Here is an 18,996-nt window from a genome sequence, read left to right on the forward strand (position 1 = left end):
CCGGTGTTGGACTGGGGTGTACAAAGTTTAAAAATTAAACAATACCCGGTTATAGTCCAACAGGTTTATTTGGAAGCACTAGCTTTCGGAGCGCTGCTCCTTCATTAGGTGGTTGTAAAAAAAAAACTAGTCACCTTAACAATCCGGCACACAGAACCTTTTTATTTTGGTCAGAGGAGGAGAATGGGTAGGAGACACTACCTGAGTAGTGTTTCGGATAAAGCAACCGCCCAAATGTACAAGGAATGTCCTTTTCGAAGCTTGTAAAGGAGTATTTTGGAATTAATTGGATTTTATTTTTACTGTATGCTTTTGACTCTATTTTAATTTAGTTTCATTTCTTTTGATGAGAACAAAGTCTGCAACATTGTGTACTTCTGCCTTAGTGAAAGACCATCGTGTTAAACCAACATCAGGCTATATTTCAGTCTTGGAGCTGATTTGTCCAGCAATAACAACTACTCGAATGAGAACAAGAGCAGCCCCTCTGGACAAAGCTCTACCTCCATCTCTGAGGAAGGAGACAGACCTCTGAGTATACATTGGCAAGGCTGCTTCCTTAACCCTCCCATTAGCTGAGACACTAACACCTCAGAGGGTATTTCAAGTAGGTTAGAGTCTGTATCATAACCTAGTGAGCGCATCACTGGCACTCTGTGCAGCTGGCTGAGGAAGAAATCCAGTGGTTCACTAGCACTCAGGACTTCCAGAGACTATGTACTTGCCCCAGGCAAGAGAGGATCTTATAACTTCATTAAAATGTGTGCACAATCAGGAAACTGGATCAAAGTCTAGAGGAGTACACCAACACTGCTTGAACCGTACTGGTTCTGGCATGTTTGCAATGGTCTGTCTCCATGGACAGGTTGGTGTCTCCCATAGAGGCTCAGACCTGTCATAAAAAAAATTGTCAAATTTATGCAGACCTGCACTCTATCGGTGTATTGTTTGGTGCTCAGCACCAACAGCAACATGGCAGGTACAAGAGACGTTGACCTCTTTCGAGAGATCCCTTCCTCACCAGAAAACAACGTGGTGCTAGAGGGCTGCTGACTGGAGGAGGAATGACCTAATGCCCCCTGAACATTTCAGATGTGTACAGTTCCTTTTCCTTTAACCCTTCACTCCAACCCTGTGGAAGCTCAAGTCAAGGAAGATGAACCCACATTTGACCTAGACCCTGTCAGCATGTCTGAGCCCTGTATGTGCAAGCACCACTACAGCCACCCATTCAAAACTCTGAGGCTTCACACTTCACTCTAAGGCAGGTTCCAACCACCGAGCTGCAGATCCTGGGACTGCACATAATTTTGGGGAAGAAAGGAAAAAGAAAAATTCCTGAGAACACATAAATGACATGGGTGGCAATTCATTAACTACCTCATCATAATTTTAAATGTATACTTACTTTTCCTCATAAGTTCTATTGTCACTTTATGTGCTGTTAGAAGAATGAAGATTGAGAGATTAGCCATTCATATCGCCACTTGACATTATACCCTGCCTAAATGATAGATACATCAGTTTTGTCATGCTGATATTGGCAGTCTTTCACAGACAAGGATGACTCTCTTTTGCTCTCAGGGCGAGTCCATAAATGGCTGTACAGACCAATGCAGGTACTGCAAGTTCTGTTACACTTGGGGCAGACGGTGTCGGGGTGTTGGTGTGGCAGTGTGCTTCTATCACTGTTTTTGCCTGGCTTCCATTGTTTCCCGACACCAAGTCTTGAGGTGCTGGAAGCCTTCCTGAATGCTGTTCTTGCAATTTGGACGCTTTGGGCCAGTGATTCCTAGGTGTCTGGGATTGCCACACTTCATCAGTGAGGCCTTGAGGGTATCACTGAAGCACTTCCTCTGTCCAGCTGAGACTTCCCTGTCATGTTGAAGCTGGTAGTAGAGTACCTGCTTGGGGAGACTTCTATCAGTCATTTGGATGACATTCCCAACCCATCATATTTGATGAAAGGTGGTCAGTGCCTTGATGCAGGGGATTTTGTTTGTGTTGAGGATGCTGATGTTGAGCTGCAGTACACTGATGATGCTTTCATATGTGCAATTTCAGAGGATGTACGTCAGACACTTGTCAGCACCTCTACAGAGGCATATGAGAGCATGGGTCTTGCGCTGAATATCTACAATATGAAGGTCCTTTACCAACCTGGCCTGGCATAGTGGAGCAAACCCCCCAATCATCAAGACCCATGGGGAGGACTTAGAGAATGTTGGCTACTTCCAAGACTTCAGGAGAGTTCTGTTGGCCAAAGCAGCTATTGATGAAAAGATCCAGCACTGCCTCCAATGTGCTAGCATAGCCTTGGCCCGCCTGAGGAAAAGGGTGTTTGAGGGTGATGACGTCAGACCTGACACCAAGATCATGGTTAACAGAGCTGTGGTCATCCCCGTTCTTCTATATGGCTCTGAGACGGGGAATGTCTACAGCAGACACTTCAAGGCGCTGGAACAGTACCACGCATATTGCCTGCGCAAGATCCTGCAAATCTGCTGGGAAGAAAGATAGAGTCATAGAGTCATTGAGATGTACAGCATAGAAACCGACCCTTCAGTCCAACCTATCCATGCCGACCAGATATCCCAACCCAATCTAGTCCCACCTGCCAGCACCCAGCCCATATCCCATCCAAATGCCTCTTAAATGCTGCAGTTGTACCAGCCTCCACCACATCCTCTGGCAGCTCATTCCATACACATACCACCCTTTGTGCCTCTTTTATATCTTTCCCATCTCACCCTAAAGCTATGCCCTCTAGTTCTGGACTCCCTGACCTCAGGGAAAAGACTTTGTCTATTTAACCTATCCATGCCCCTCATAATTTTGTAAACCTCTATAAGGTCACCCCTCAGCCTCCGACACTCCAGGGACAACAGCCCCAGCCTGTTCAGCTCTCCCTATAGCTCAAATCCTCCAACCCTGGCAACATCCTTGTAAATCTTTTCTGAACCCTTTCAGGTTTCACAACATCTTTCCAATAGAAAGGAGACCAGAATTGCACGCAATATTCCAACAGTGGCCTTACCAATGTCCTGTACAGCTGCAACATGACCTCCCAACTCCTTTACTCAATACTCTGACCAATAAAGGAAAGCATACCAAACAGCACCTTCACTATCCTATCTACTGTGACTCCACTCTCAAGGAGCTATGAACCTGCACTCCAAGGTCTCTTTGTTCAGCAACATTCCCTAGGATCTTACCATGAAGTGTATAAGTCCTGCTAAGATTTGCTTTCCCAAAATTCAGCACCTCGCATTTATCTGAATTAAACTCCATCTGCTACTTCTCTGCTCATTGGCCCATCTGGTCAAGATCCTGTTGTAATCTGAGGTAACCCTCTTCACTGTCCACTACACCTCCAATTTTGGTGTCATCTGCAAACTTACTAACTGTACCATTATGCTTGCATCCAAATCATTTATGTAAATGATAAAAAGTAGAGGACCCAGCACCGATCCTTGTGGCACTCCACTGGTCACAGGTCTCCAGTCTGAAAAACAACCCTTCACCACCACCCTCTATCTTCTACCTTTTGAGCCAGTTCTGTATCCAAATGTCTAGTTCTCTGTTTATTCCATGATATCTAACATTGCTAATCAATCTCCCATGGGGAACCTTGTCCAACGCCTTACTTAAGTCCATATACATCACATCTACTGCTCTGCCCTCATCAATCCTCTTTGTTACTTCCTCAATCAAGTTTGTGAGACATGATCTCCCACGCACAAAGCCATGTTGACTATCCCTAAACAGTCCTTGCCTTTCCAAATATATGTACATGCTGTCCCTCAGGATTCCCTCCAACAACCTTCCCACCACTGAGGTCAGGCTCACTGGTCTGTAGTTCCCTGGCTTATCCTTACCACCCTTTAATTAGTGGCACCACGTTAGCCAACCTCCAGTCTTCCGGCATCTCACCTGTGACCATCGATGATACAAATATTTCAGCAAGAGACCCAGCAATTACTTCTCTAGCTTCCCACAGAGTTCTGGGGTACACCTGATGAGGTCCTGGGGATTTATCCACTTTTATGCTTTTAAAGAAATCCAGCACTTTCTCGTCTGTAATCTGGAAATTTTGCAAGATATCACCATCTATTTCCCTACAGTCTATATCTTCCATATCTTTTTCCACAGTAAATACTGATACAAAATACTCATTTAGTATCTCCCCCATTTTCTGCGGCTCCACACAAAGGCTGCCTTGCTGATCTTTGAGGGGCCCTATTCGCTCCCTCATTACTGTTTTGTCCTTAATGTATTTGTAAAAACTCTTTGGATTCTCTTTAATTCTATTTGCCAAAGCTATCTCATGTCCCCTTTTTGACCTCCTGATTTCCCTCTTAAGTATACTCCTACTTCCTTCATACTCTTCTAAGGATTCACTCGATCTACCCAGTCTATACCTTATATATGCTTCCTTCTTTTTCTTAACCAAACGCTCAATTTCTTTAGTCATCCAGAATTCCCTATACCTACCACCCTTCCCTTTCACCCTGACAGGAATATACTGTCTCAGCACTCCGGTTATCTAATTTCTGAAGGCTTCCCATTTTTAGCCGTCCCTTTACCTGCGAACATCTGCCCCCAATCAACTTTCGAAAATTCTTGCCTAATACCGTCAAAATTGGCCTTTCACCAATTTAGAACTTCACCTTTTAGATCTGGTCTATACTTTTCCATCATTATTTTAAATCTATTAGAATTATGGCCCGAAAGTGTTCCCCCACTGACACCTCAGTCACCTGTCCTTCCTTATTTCCCAAGACTAGGTCAAGTTTGCACCTTCTCTAGTAGGTATATCCACATACTGAATCAGAAAATTGTCTTGTACAATTTTCACAAATTCCTCTCCATCTAAACCCTTAACACTATGGCAATCCCAGTCTATGTTTGGAAAATTACAATCCCTTACTAGAGCCATACATCCTCTCTGAGACATCCTTGATCGTGGCACCAGGGAAGCAACAAACCATTCTGCTTTTTCACTACTGGCCACAGAAATGTCTGTCTGTACCTTGAATTAGAGAATCCTCTAACACGATTGATCTCTTGGAATCCGACATTGCATTAGATCCAGTCTCCATACCAGAAATTTGGCTGTTCCTGTTACATTCCCCTGAGAATCCATCACCCACTACATTTTCAAGAACACCATGCCTGTTTGAAATGGGTATATCCACAAAAGACTCTTGCACTAACTGCCTACCTCTCTTACCTTTCCTGCAGTTAACCCATCTATGTGACGGTGTCTGAGACTTCTCCCCCCTTCCTATAACTGCCATCCATCACCTACTGTTGCTCTAGCAAATTCCTCATTGCTCCTAACTGTCTTTCCAACCGATCCATTCGATCTGATAAGATTCGTAGCCAGCAGCATTTATGGCAGATATAGTCTGCAGTAACCCTTAAACTCTCTTTAAACTCCCACATCTGACAAGAAATACATATAACTTTGTTAAATGCCACTTTTGCTCCTTCACAATCTACAGACCCAGAAAATAACACCATCTTATTCCTCTACAAACACTGCCCCAGGTTAATTGAATAGTTATGGCTTATATTTTCAGTTTAATCAAGAGACATATCTCCAAAAATGTATAATCAAGAAAGAACCTACTCTACTCACTACTGCAGATTCTCTATAGATCACACTTAAAACAATGATTAACTTATCTGATTCTGTGCTGTGAACTTCGCCCAACAGTTCCTCCAAGATCAGTTGTGAATTTCACTGTTTGATAATTTTTCCAGATGCACTCCGATGTCCAGCGATACACGAATTCAAACATCAAAGGTGCACCAACACCAAGGAATCGGAGACATGCCATGATTGTGGTGAGGCTGGTATGCAGCTCTGTGGGTTAAAAATTGTTTTTTTTTCTTAATGGCCAGAATTTCACTTTTCTGATCTCTCCATATTTTACGCAACTGACTCATGTCATTCATGGACTGAATCGAATAGTGTGGTGCTGGAAAAGCATAGCAAGTCAGCCAGCATCCGAGGAACAGGAGCATCGACATTTCTGGGACTGAAAAGATTTCAGTGTCCATTCTGTCAAGGCCCCTTCGGATGTTGCATGTTTCAATAAAATCACCTCTAATTCTCCAGTGGATTTCATAAAATATGGCATGATGGTTGTGGTGATCAAAACAACTTTAATTTTGACAGCTAAACAAGTAAAATGGTTTCACTTTGGAATTGCACTGTATTGATCAGTAAGAGATGAGATTCAACCTTGATAGAGAAAATAATTTAGCATTCTCACTTCCAGCTGCTATCCAGTGTCTCCTTGTAGAAAGTATGCAGGTAACACAAAAAACATCATAACTTGATTCACATATGAAAAGTTGCTAATTGAGTTGAATTATGAAACAGCATGAGTATTTTCAATATTTTGATCTTGTTTTACAAATTATGGAAATACTAATATTGACAATTTTATATGACTTCTCACATTCAATTTACTGACCGTGTTGACTGTGGGAAGCAGAAAAGTGTTCTGGCAGTTTATTGGGAGCTTATGCTTGATTATCTTCCTTTCTGCTCCTGATTCCCACGGGAAGGTTCCAGAGTGAGGGGTGGAGGAGACATGTCATCCTTCCTCTTAATTGCTCGAAGATTGTTTGAGAGAGACAAGAGATCAGTTTGCATGGATGCTGTCTTGACTGCAGGTCCAATGAGACCAAGAGTGATTTAGGATTGAAAGGCTTCAGAATTGTAAGATACATGAAAATTGATGATGGTGACAAGCTCACTGAAAGGTTTTAATTCAAGTATTTTTCAGTGGCTGTGTTATATTTGATAACCCTTCAAATGAGTATTTCTCAATGAGAAATCCAATGATTATTTCTTGAAATATTTAATATTTCAAGTAATGCAGGTTATATAAATGTTTGACATATTCAAAATTAATGGAGATACTGTGGATAATGTTCAATTTGTGGCCAGCTGGTATGCATTGGCAAAATGGGTGTGTTCTCCAAAATTTGTGAAGGGAGATTCTCTCACTGTGTCTGCTGGAAGCAAAGACAATGCCATTTTGATTTATGGGCTTTCCAGTTGATCTGCCAAGCATCCAAAACTGCATGGACATCTTCAACAAATATTGGGAAGCAATGGCACATTTGTAATGTCACTGGACTACTAATCTAGAACATTGGCTGATGTTCTAGGGTATGGGTTTGAATCACATCCGGGCTAATGGTGAAATTCAAATGTGATAAAAATCTAGAATAAAAGTTTAGCTTCTTGGAGACCATGTAACTGCTGCTGATTGTTGTAAAACCCTATTCAGTGTGCTCATGTCCTTTTAGGGAGGGAAATTTATCATCCTTACCTGGTCTGGCTGACATATGATTCCAGATCCACAGAAATGTGGTTGACTCTTCATTATACCATGCGCAGAAAATTCTGACGTAGCCAGTAACACCAATGTCCCATCAATGACAAATGATTTAAAACCGAAAGAATTCTTTCAGGATCCAATTTTTCACTGCTTGCTTTACGCGGAAGTGGTGTGGTAACTGCAGGAGGTTGTTGATGATTGGAAGAATCTTAGCTGCATTTTGGTGAATCATTTTAATATCCTTCTATCTTGATGAGCATAAGATTATGGTTTCACTTTTCTTTGGGCTATTACTTCTTATCAGGTGAGGGAAGTTGTTGTGAAGGAGAGTCTTTTGTAGCAACCTCATGTGGTGCAGAAATGGAACTCCTGCTATTGGCATTACTGTGCATCACAAACCTAATTAACTAATTGTTTTTTTTTTCACAACAATCTGATAGTTCATTGTGAACACCAAGTGCCCAGTATCACCATATTCTTCAGAACACCCACCATCTAATTGACCACCATTGGCTTTTCCAAGGGATTAAGTAATCCCACCCCTGAGAGTGCTACCCAGTCAGAAGTTGACAGCTCTCCATTACAGACAGCATCGCAATGGCAGTGATGACAGCTACTGGCAATGCACCCACCTAAGGCCCAGGATCAGCAAGGAACCTGACACCAAAAGTGAACAAGGATAAAATGAGGATTAGAAATGGCATTTGGATGCAGGAGCTCTGAATGTCTGACTTCCCAATCACTGAGTGAATATGAATGAAGGATTCGACCCTACTCTCCATGCCTGTAAGCCTACAGGCAGATCCATGAAGGGTTTGCTTTTTAAGCTTCTTGAGGCACCACAGTTCAAGCAAGCAAAGAGTTTGTATGAGCATATGCAAGGGACCAATTGGTGAGCAGTAATTCCCTGGAATGTCCCACCTTTCACCTGAAAGAAGGATTGAGTTAAGGTTGAGAGGTTTAATATGTGTGGCTTGAATGATACTTGCCACTTGTCAGCCCAAGTCTTGATTTTGTCCAGATGCATTAGAAAATGGACTGCTTTATTAGCTGAGGAGTTATGAATGGTGATGAGCATTGTGTAATCATCAGCGAACATCCCCATTTCTGATCTTGTGATGGAGGTAAAGTTATTGATGAAACCACTTGTTATCTAAGAACAGTGTCTTATCTGAAGACATTCAATGGTGGTACATCCTCTCCCTTTAATCACACGTTAGGCCTGAAATGAGGCAAAGACATAACAGTTGGTGGCAGTTAACTATTTCAAATACCTCTTACTGAATGCCACACACTGGGGGTGGTGAGTGCCACAGGGTACCTGGAATGTCACAAACTTGTTTCAGGCAACCTCGAATTTCCTAGTTCACAAAATCGTTTCGAAAGGTTTCTGAGGTTATCAGGAATTTCAGAATGACCAACTTCTGTATTAAATAACATAACTGGTCAATGTGCAATGTTCATATTAGGACAATGATTCGCTGGGAAAACATGCTAATGTCAAATGTACTTCCTTGAAAATTGCATTTCCTCATTCACATTTGTACTTGAAGTTAGATCTGCTTTGACTGTGAAAGATTTGTTTTGGTCCTGATTTTTAATTAGCCCCCACCTGTTTGAAAAAGGTCTAGGGATAAGATACTTGAAATAATGAGTTTTGTAGCCCTCACCCATCTTGTTACTTTTGTGCTATGTCTCTATTTTTTAAACAGATCAAAATATTATTAGGATTGAGCTGCAATTTCAAACTATTACGACACTGGTAAACCCTCCTGCTTAATTGAAAACTAGCAGCACAGAAAAGTGTGCAGTAATCTGTAAAAGTCTGAGTGGCCAAGAACTATTTAAAGTAAAACTTAACAACTTTATTTCTTAAAGTATAACAGAACAATTAAGTAACCACTATTTACAATTTCTTCCTCTAACCTATCTTTTACCTTCCCTTCTATTACACTAGTCTGATAAAACTCCCAGTTAAGATTTACAAAACAATACTTCAGATCTCAAAACTAGGCAGCTTTTGTGCTTCTATTTGGATCTTTCTGTGTCTTTTCTTCTTCTTCGGAATTTCTGCACCACATGTTACTGCTCGAAAAGATACCTTTTTGAGAGACCTATTTTCAGGCTATCTGTTTACATGCTGCGCTCGTCAGTTCTCCTCTCGACTGTTCAATTTTCCCCAGTCTTATACCCCCAAAGCATCGGATTGTGTCATTGGCTTTTAAGATTGTCAGTATACTCAATTGAAACTGGATTGAAGTTTGATATTTTTAGGGGTATAATTTAAACTGATTGGCCGAATTTGAATTTGTTTTTGTCTCTTAGCAACGAGCTAATAGAGTTTTTTGGCCAAATGTTACATTGTTGCCTTATGGAGAATACTTGGTGCTGTGTCCGGTAGTTCTGTTGTTTTTCACTCTCTTAAAGTACACACGCATCTTCGTAACAAAAGTGAAATTTGAATGAATGGCCAGTGCTAACTTCTCTATCCGACAAAACCTTATAGGAACCACATCATAGGCCAGAAGTGATCCAAAAGGTAAATTTTAAGCTTGTAGTTTTAGTGTTTTGAGGGCCAGGAATCATCCTTAGGGCCAAAGAAGAAAGTTTTGACCCTCCACTTTTCCCAGGTTAGCCCTCCATTCTAATCTTTGACCGATCGTTTTCCTTTTACCTGATTCTGTCCAGAGCATTTTAAACCATATTCTATGTCACCCTCCCAATCCTATCATCCTGGGGTCTGGGTGGGATGCTATTGGGAGCGTCAGTTTGGACTTAATGTACCAAAAAGCCTGCTTCCACACTGTAAGAAGTTGATGATTCACTGACACCATGGCTCATTCACATAATTGCTGAGGTATGGTATTTTTCTGCTAGACAGACAGTTAATTGGTCTGTTGAGGTATGTTGTATAGATTTATTTAAGTGAGGGCCTACCATGATGATTGGCAGGTTTTATGTGTCTCTGGTCTTGCAAAGTTTGTTTCCCACTCCTTGCCTCTTCTGCACTTTTCTTAAACCCTTGTGTTTGAAATGGGGCAATTTTTGTCTACTCTTACTTTGTGCTCTTTCTAAAAAAAACTCACCAACTGCCTGTCAGAGAAGATACTTCACTGATTTGCTCTTTAACCATTGAGCATTGCTAAATTAGCTTTGCAAATTATTTGATATTTTGCATGTTGAAAATGAATTGCTTTATCTCAATGAACTATATAGCATGGTGATACTTCTTGTGAGAAAGAAGATTGATAATTTTTTTTCCTGTCTGAACTGAAGCTAGTTTATTTTTTCTTGCTGTAATACATTATCGTGAGCTGTATCATTTTTAAAAATACCATCATTTTTTACATAAAATCACACAAGTTCCTGATTCTCCTTCCCTCTGAGATGAGAAGCCAATGAAAAAACAGATGGTTTCTGCTGCAGTCACCAAATCTCTCAGCTGCAGGGTAAGAAGAGCCTTCTGGGGAGTTATCTGGCATTTAGCAGGCTGTCATATGTATGCAGCTGCTGGCTGAAGCAGGAATTTTCTAATGATTTTCTTCCCTGACCTTTATTACTGATGCATCTTCTTTCAGAACCATCTTTCCTTCACCAGCAAAATACCATTTTATTAATGTTTCATTTTCTCACGCAGAACTAACAGAAAGATGGTGCCGCTTGAAAGGAAACCTGCTCTTCTTAATGAAAAATAGAAGCAGTGTAAGTAATTACCATATCTCTCTCAACCTAGATTTTATTGTATTTTCCAATTAAGCTTTTCATTTTATGGATGTAATATTTTTCTGATGCCTTCTGATGGTAATTTAACAAAATATAGAGTTCTATGCTGAATTCAACTTTCTGATGAGATTTGTTTTGTAAACTGTGTCAGATGTTTCTTGAGATATTTTTGACCAGTAATGGCATGAGTAGCAAAGTGCTGTTTTTTTCAAATATGGATGAGGTATATTAGAGCTAATTAACAATTGTCAGGCTGGCTGAAGAAGCAACTATGCATGTCAGATATCAATTCAACAGTGCAAACATTTGTAAAAGCTACATGTAAATTGAATTCAATCTGTGCACACGGAGAGTGTCCCCAAGGTGTGGTATAAACAGCTTTAAAATTTAATTAGGTGATAAGTGTGCTGACAGAGGTGCAGCAAAATAAATGTTATAAATACTCGAGCTGGTTCCAGCATATAGTTGCATCATGCAAAGAATCTTCAGGTTAAAAACAAGCACGATTACATGCTTCCAAGGGTTCTGCGTCCTCTTTCTTGATTAATTATGCATTAAAGTTTTTCAATTTAATGCTGTCGTTTGGTCATTTTCAACACTGGTTGTAGCTGTATTTTGTATCTTTACTCTTGTTGTAGGTTATGTAGGTTTGCTTCTGTTAAATTTGTTCTGCGAAATGGAATCTTTCTAGAAAGGTTGCCAGTTGTAATAATTGCACTCTAATATATGCATTTTATTCCTATTGTTGATATAATGAAATATAATATTTTCATTGAAAATATAGTTGACATGAATAATAAGAAATTTATTAGCAATTGTATTCCTAGACGGATGATTAAAAGAATTTTGCCATGGTTTCTGCATGTTTTGAGCTTTCCTGATTGTCCCATTAAAAATATATGTTGTCACAGTCCTTGTATTAGAAACCACTTTGTCATGTGTCACTGCTTTCAATTTCACCTTTTAATCCTTGAAGATGGTACGTGATTTCAATTGTTCTCTGCTTTCAACCAAAATAATCTTATTATTGCACCTAGCAAAACTATTTTCTTTGAACAATCTATCTACAGATACCCTCTCTCTCACTGCCTGACTAAAGCAAGGGTTGTCTGAAAAGGTTATATTTTTAGAATGTACCGTGCACCCTTTTTTAAAAAAAAAGTTACTTTAGTAAAATTAACTTACCTGGACAATTTGGTTAGCAACCCTTGAACCTATTTGACCCTTATTGGCCTGGATCACGTACTGCCCAAAACACCCAACCTGACATCTGGCAAAATCCAAAATTCTGTGTGGTCTTGATATTGAGAGAGTGTACTGTACAAGTAAAAATATGTGCTGTTAGTTGATTGATCAGAATTTTTGTGTTGAAGTTAAATCATTGTCAGGACATTGAGTTCTAACATTCGTTGTCTGTTTATTATATTTGCTTTTGTAATGTAAGCAATATTTTGGAAAAACTTTCCATATAACTGGTGTATGTACTATCAATGATTCAGACTTATACTCTGTAAAATTAAATGTAAAGTAGTTGCAGCTTTATTACTTGCTGGTACTTTGGATTTTTCAAACTATTTTAAGAATGGTGTGTACTCAAATGATTTCTTCCACAGTATTTTAATATTGTATAAAGCAGTGATAAAGTGTTGCTAGAAAAGCGCAGCAGGTCAGGCAGCATCCAACGAGCAGGAGAATCGACATTTCAGGCATGAGCCCTCCTTCAGGAATCTGTAAAATTATTCCTGAAGATTCAGGATTCCTGAAGGAGGGCTCATGCCCGAAACTTCGATTCTCCTGCTCCTTGGATGCTGCCTGACCTGCTGCACTTTTCCAGCAACACATTTTCAGCTCTGATCTCCAGCATCTGCAGTCCTCACTTTCTCCTAAAGCAGTGATACCATATTAATGGAAAATATAAATTAGATTTATAAAAAATCTATTGAATCTGTAAATATAATTGTTTTAAAACAATCTCTCAGTTCTGTTTACTGCACTTATTGGATTGCGCATCATAAGTTTTTATTCTGGTCTGTGAACCATGCGTAGAGTTCAGGGATGGAGGCAGGATTTTGATGGTGCGGCCAAGAAACCATATTTTGAGGATTCAGATTTGTCTGTATTTACTGACCAACAAGAATGCTATTTTTGCTGCTGTGTGCTGGTTTCTTAACAAAAGGTTTTCTGCAGTGAAATTATTGTTTTCTTCTGGTTGCCTGCTCTATTTTGGAAGCAAGGACAGTGGATTCCTGACAGTATGGAATTACAGTCAAACTTCACTGTAATGAACCCTCACTGGACTGGCAGAAAATCATTCCAGTAGAATTTGTTGCACTGTGAAAAATGAAGATAGAATTAATTTGAATTGAACATAATTTTGTTTTAATGTTTTTTAAAGCCATTGTTTAGTGTAGTTTGTTTTATATTACTCAATTCATGGTGCTTCTATTTTGCCAAACCAATCCAAACAAAACGCCATTCCTGGTAACGACTAGCAAATTTGGAATTTGGAACCAAATTTATGTAATGCTTCTTTCATCAGCTTTTTCAAATCGGCAATAGACTCATCAAGACATTCTTGAATCACAGTTGAAATATATTTTATGGGATCCTCTGAATTTCCTGAACTTGTTTTCAGAGACAAAATTGATCTTTTTCCTGCTGTCTTCATGCATATGGGTGCTTTTGCCCTCGTAAGTTTCCTCCTTGCAGCTGCTTCCTCATGCCCACTGTTTCTTTACAGTTTGTTTCCAGTCAGCAAGTTACCTTCTTAGTCAATGAATGCAAATTTGACATGTCAATTCTGCAGGATGCCTTTCAGTTAGTCTCAGCTTAAATCCCATCATTGCATCTGGGTAGAACCTAGTCAAGTGTTCATTGTAGTGGGGTTAATTTCCATTGAAAAAAATTGGATTTTCCTATTGGGATATTTGAAACCAGTGAATTATAAAAACTTGTTATCATAGATTATACTACACTTGCTATGTTCTGGTTGGCCTACTGATTTTTTTGCAGTGGGTCATTAGAATGTACTGGTATTGTAGGTGCTCCGTCACACAAAGTTGAATACTATTAACCCAAGTTCTCTGCTAACACTTTCAAAGAGCTATTACTGTATTCTCTCCTTTGTTCCTTCCTGATAGCCCTGTCTTGCACTTTTGTTTCCTTTTTAAGTGTACATCCAGATTATTTTTGAAAAAACCTACAGAATCTGCTTCCGGGTCATGCATTAGATACTACTATTAATTGGTTCATTGCTAAGCATCTTAAATCTCTTTCTTTTGGTGCCAAGCCCAGCGTCTTTACTCACTCCATAAAAACCTTTCATAATTTTGAATATATCTACTGAATATCCTCTGATCTAAGGAGAACAATCCCAGTTTCTCTGTTCACACTGAAGGTTCTCATTCCTAGTCAAGTAAATTCCCTTGACACCCTTTGAAATGCAGTGACCGTGTTTACAGTTGTAGATTCTCATGAAGTAGTGATACAGAAGGAAGAAGTAGTGATAAGTGAAATAGTGTTGTTTTAATTGTGAAAATGGTATTGGTTACAATGTATTATTGACACATCATAGAATGTTTTTAACAATGAAATGTTTCCAAAACTAATGATAGACATTATTTAATGTTATTGAATCTCTCTAGAATACTGCTTCCCTTGCCAGATATTTTCCTTAAAAAAGAACACTTCACGATATTCACTTTGGCCTGGCAAACAGCCAACTGCAAATAGTTTGATCTTTTAATGAAGTGAAATAGGTCATGATCCTAATGAATGTCTGATCAGGTTCAATAATCTGTGTGGTGTATGGGCCGTTCTGTTATAATGCATATTTCGTCAACACGAGTTTGCTGTAACGCAATTGACAAATTGGGGTCACTGTGTCTACAGCACAATGTTTAAAACATGTTTTGTATGTAACACAATTCCAGCACCAAGAGTTTAAGTGCCCTTTCTAAAGTGCGATTTTTCTGTGATGTGGAATTGCACAAGAACGTAAGCATCGCGTTATAGAAGAACTGACTGTACTCCTATTTATAGTTCTTATATTTTGGTGCAAGTACCTTGGAAGGAAGTCCTAAGATTTTATGCAAGAACCAAGCTCATGTCTTTTTTTTGGTTTTCTGCAAAAGGAATAAATGTGCAACATAATTTATAATGTGATTCAGTTCTCACTTATAGCAGCATGAAGCTATAAATGCAACTTGCCAAAATGAACATGCAGATAAGCATTTGTAGAACATTCATTGACTTTGCAGAATGATGTCTGAAGTAACACCCAGCTTTTACCTTCATTATACAATGCACACTCATCCCCACAGTTTCAACATCTTTCCAATCAAAAATCAGAGGTAATCAAATGACTTGGGAGATTTAAGTTGTGCGCCACTGAGATCAATATATCCAAGAAATGTTCATGAACTATATTTCCACTATTCCCATTAGTCAGTGTGATTTCTGGTTCACCCTTCTTTCTATTCTTAAGCCCGATTACTGTTAAGGGCAAATGTTGGTATCATGATATTAAATATAACATGGTACTAAAATTTAATGTAAGAGCCATTCTGTATGTGTTTGTAAATTAACTTGCAGTGTATCATAAGGAATGACACATTGAAAACTAAAATAAATATCTGAAAACTATTTTTTTGGAAAGGGGTTTCAGCCTCTTATATTCAGTGCTGCAGTGAATGTTGTATAGAGAACCATTAACGCATGTGATGTGATGACTGCAGCAACGTTTCTACAGCAAAGTCATAAATTAGATTGCAGTTTTCTTTTAGTTTAGCCAAGAATACTGTAAGTTACAAAATGATATGCTCAAAATAGGAATGAATAATGATCTTTATGAAAATACTGAATGACCGAAACAATGCTTCATATGAGAAAAAGCATTTCCAGGCACTCATAAACCACCTGTAATAACAATATTATGAAGAGTATGCTCATACAATTGGCAGTCACAGAAGACCTGTTACCTTTTCTCATTTTACCAGGTTTGACGTCAATGGAAAATGACTTCCTATAGCTAACACTAAGTAAATATCATAATAAAATTAACAATGATCCAGTTTCATATTGTAGTTGGAGTCCCAGCAGCAGCTGTCACTCTGCCAGCTGAATACGTGATCAGAGAAACACTGATTTTTTATTTCACACTGTGAGTATGCAAACCTTGTAGACATAAAGTGTGGATGTTTATGAAATCTTTATCCTGCACTGTCTTGCAATTTTTATATAGCAGTTAAAGTCAACGTAAAGAAAATACATTTTCCATTTCCAATTTGACTTTAAATATTGCGTATGTACAATATCTAAATCACACCTCAACAGCATAACTGTAAAATTACCTCTTAAAATCCACATTCTTTCCTCCTTTATTCATTTGTGTAAAGAATTACTTGCTCTTAGAGGGGAACATGATTGGATAGAAATCATGAATCACATTTGTGTGTTGGCATCCTACTTCACTATACTTTAATAAGCGTTGCCTCCTAACAGCACAGGAAATGGAACACTGGACTAATAATCTAGTGACTGTGTTGAAATCCCACCAGCTAGGGAAAATAGAATTTTGAATAATCTAATAACAGTGATGATAATCATGAAATTACTAGACTGTTCTAGAAAATTAAATTGGATCATTGATATGGTTTGGGGGAAAAGAAACTTACTGTCTTGACTCATAACTACCCTCTGAAATGACAAGATACTCAGTCATAGGTAAAACAAAGGAAAATGGCTACAGTTGTTTAAGCTAATCATCTCAGGTCCAAGATAATGCTGCAGGAGTTCCTCAGCTCAAATATTCAGCTACATCATTAAAGATTTTGCCTCTAACATGGGATGTGCACTGATGATTGCAGAGTATGTATTTCTGTACAAGATTGCAGTGTAAAAGAGTTCATGTTGAAGTTGCATTAGCTTCACCTATTCTGATGAGGTTACACACTGTCCTTTGTTGGATACGGGAGTGCTAGACTCTCTTTTGAAGGGAACACGTATTCTGGAGAGTTCCTGAGTGTCCTGAGTAATTATGCCTAATTAACATAAACTGTACTTATTGCTGTCGTACAATAAACCACCTTATTAACCAAGACAACTGAGTCTTCTGTTTAGATTCACTAGTGGTCTATCCTCTACCACTTATAATTAGATAACCCCTAAATACAGTATAGATAAAGGAAAATTGATAGTAGCAAACAATTTCAAATAACCTTTATCATCTGCCACATACTGGCAAAGATGCAGATACTCTAAGATGCCAGCAGTGGTGATCAGGCAAACACCATAATTTCCATTAACAGCTCTTCAGGTAATCTGGAAGATCTGGACAATGTTCACACTTGGACTGATGGCTGTCAGACAAAATTAATTACAAAGAAGTGGTAAGCATTGGCAATCTGTAACAGAAGAGAGCCTAACAACATTCCCTTTATATTGGGGTACAATAATGTAGTGATAACATCACTGGACTGGTAATCCAAAATCCCACACTAATTTTCTGGGGTTCAAATTGCATCACATTAGGTGAAGTTTAAAATCATTAAAACCTGACATTAAACAATAAACTAAATGAAAGCATCATAAAACCCCCCTTTAAGAAGGAAATCTGCCCCCTTGGTTTTTCAGATGTATGACTCCAGACTTACCACAATATTTTTAGATTAGATATAGTGTGGAAACAAGCCCTTTGGCCCAACAAGTCCACACCGACCCGCCGAAGCGCGACCCACCCAGACCCCATTCTCCTACATTTATCCCTTCACCTAACATTAAAACCTGACATTAAACAGTAATGTTATTGATTTAACTGTCCTGTGAAATTGCTGAGGAAACCACTCAGTTGTGTCAAACTACTACTAATTATAAAAAAAAGGATGAAACTTGGAAGGTCACTTTTCATTGTCCTAGTACTGGAAATGATAAAGTACACACAAAAGAGCCTTTAATATCAAGTTCACGTTTGATTCAGTATAGCATCAAGAAGCCTAAGCAAACTCAGAGTCAAGGGGGATTGGTGAACTATTTCCTGCTGTGGTAGCTATAACTAATACATAGGAAATAGTGTGGCTGTTGGAGATCAGTCATCTGAACTCTAGGACTAGGATCAGGTGTTCCTCAAGGTAGTATCTTAGGCCCCCTCCATTTTCAGCTGCATTAGCAATGACCTTCTCTCTGTCAAATGACAGGAGATGGAGATGCTGTTGATTGTATAATGTTCAGCACTATTCACAACTTCTCAGGTATTGAAGCTAACCATTTCCAAATGCAGCAAAATCTGGATAATATCGTGATTTGTCCAAATGAGTGACAAATAACATTTGTGCCACAAAATGACAATGACCATCTCCAATAAGGGAGAGAATCACGCATGGTCCCTCGATGTTCAATGAATCTTTGAATCTTGCACAATCAATGATCTGGAGTTACTCTTTATCATTGAACTGGACTGGCCAGGCAAATAATATGACGACGAGCTAGGAATTTTGCTATGAGTAACTTATCTCCTGACTCCCCAAACCTTGTCCACTATCTACAAATTACAAGTTAGAAATGTGATGGAATATACTCCTCTTCCCAGGGTAAGTGTAGCTCCAACAGTACTTAGGCTTGGAATCATACAAGAAAATGCAGCCCACTTGATTGGCATTTTCGACTTTCACTTCTTTCACCATGATGCTCAATCGCAGCAGTGTGTACCATCCACAAGATGCACTGCAGTAACTCGCCAAGGCTCCTTTGACTGCACTTTTGAAAGACAAAACCTCCACCACCTAAAGGCAAGGGCAAAAAATGCATAGGAATAACATCTCCTCCAAGCAAACCCCATTCTACCTTGAAGCTACAGTGCCATTCGTCTGCAGTCACTGGATCAAAATCTTGGGTCTCCCTTCCAAACATACTG

General features: G+C 39.2%; 1 protein-coding gene across 3 annotated transcripts in view; it reads left to right on the forward strand.

Annotated features, from left to right (window-relative positions):
• The window catches only part of inpp4b (inositol polyphosphate-4-phosphatase type II B), a 917,060-nt gene that overhangs the window by 131,315 nt on the left and 766,749 nt on the right, over positions 1–18,996 (forward strand). For all 3 annotated transcript variants that reach the window (XM_060851719.1, XM_060851718.1, XM_060851720.1), the window contains exon 3: positions 11,002–11,066. In XM_060851719.1, coding sequence (XP_060707702.1) covers positions 11,002–11,066 — 65 coding nt within the window. The remainder of the gene's footprint in view (positions 1–11,001; positions 11,067–18,996) is intronic.

Source organism: Hemiscyllium ocellatum, chromosome 36, assembly GCF_020745735.1.
Source record: "Hemiscyllium ocellatum isolate sHemOce1 chromosome 36, sHemOce1.pat.X.cur, whole genome shotgun sequence".
NCBI lineage: Eukaryota > Metazoa > Chordata > Chondrichthyes > Orectolobiformes > Hemiscylliidae > Hemiscyllium > Hemiscyllium ocellatum.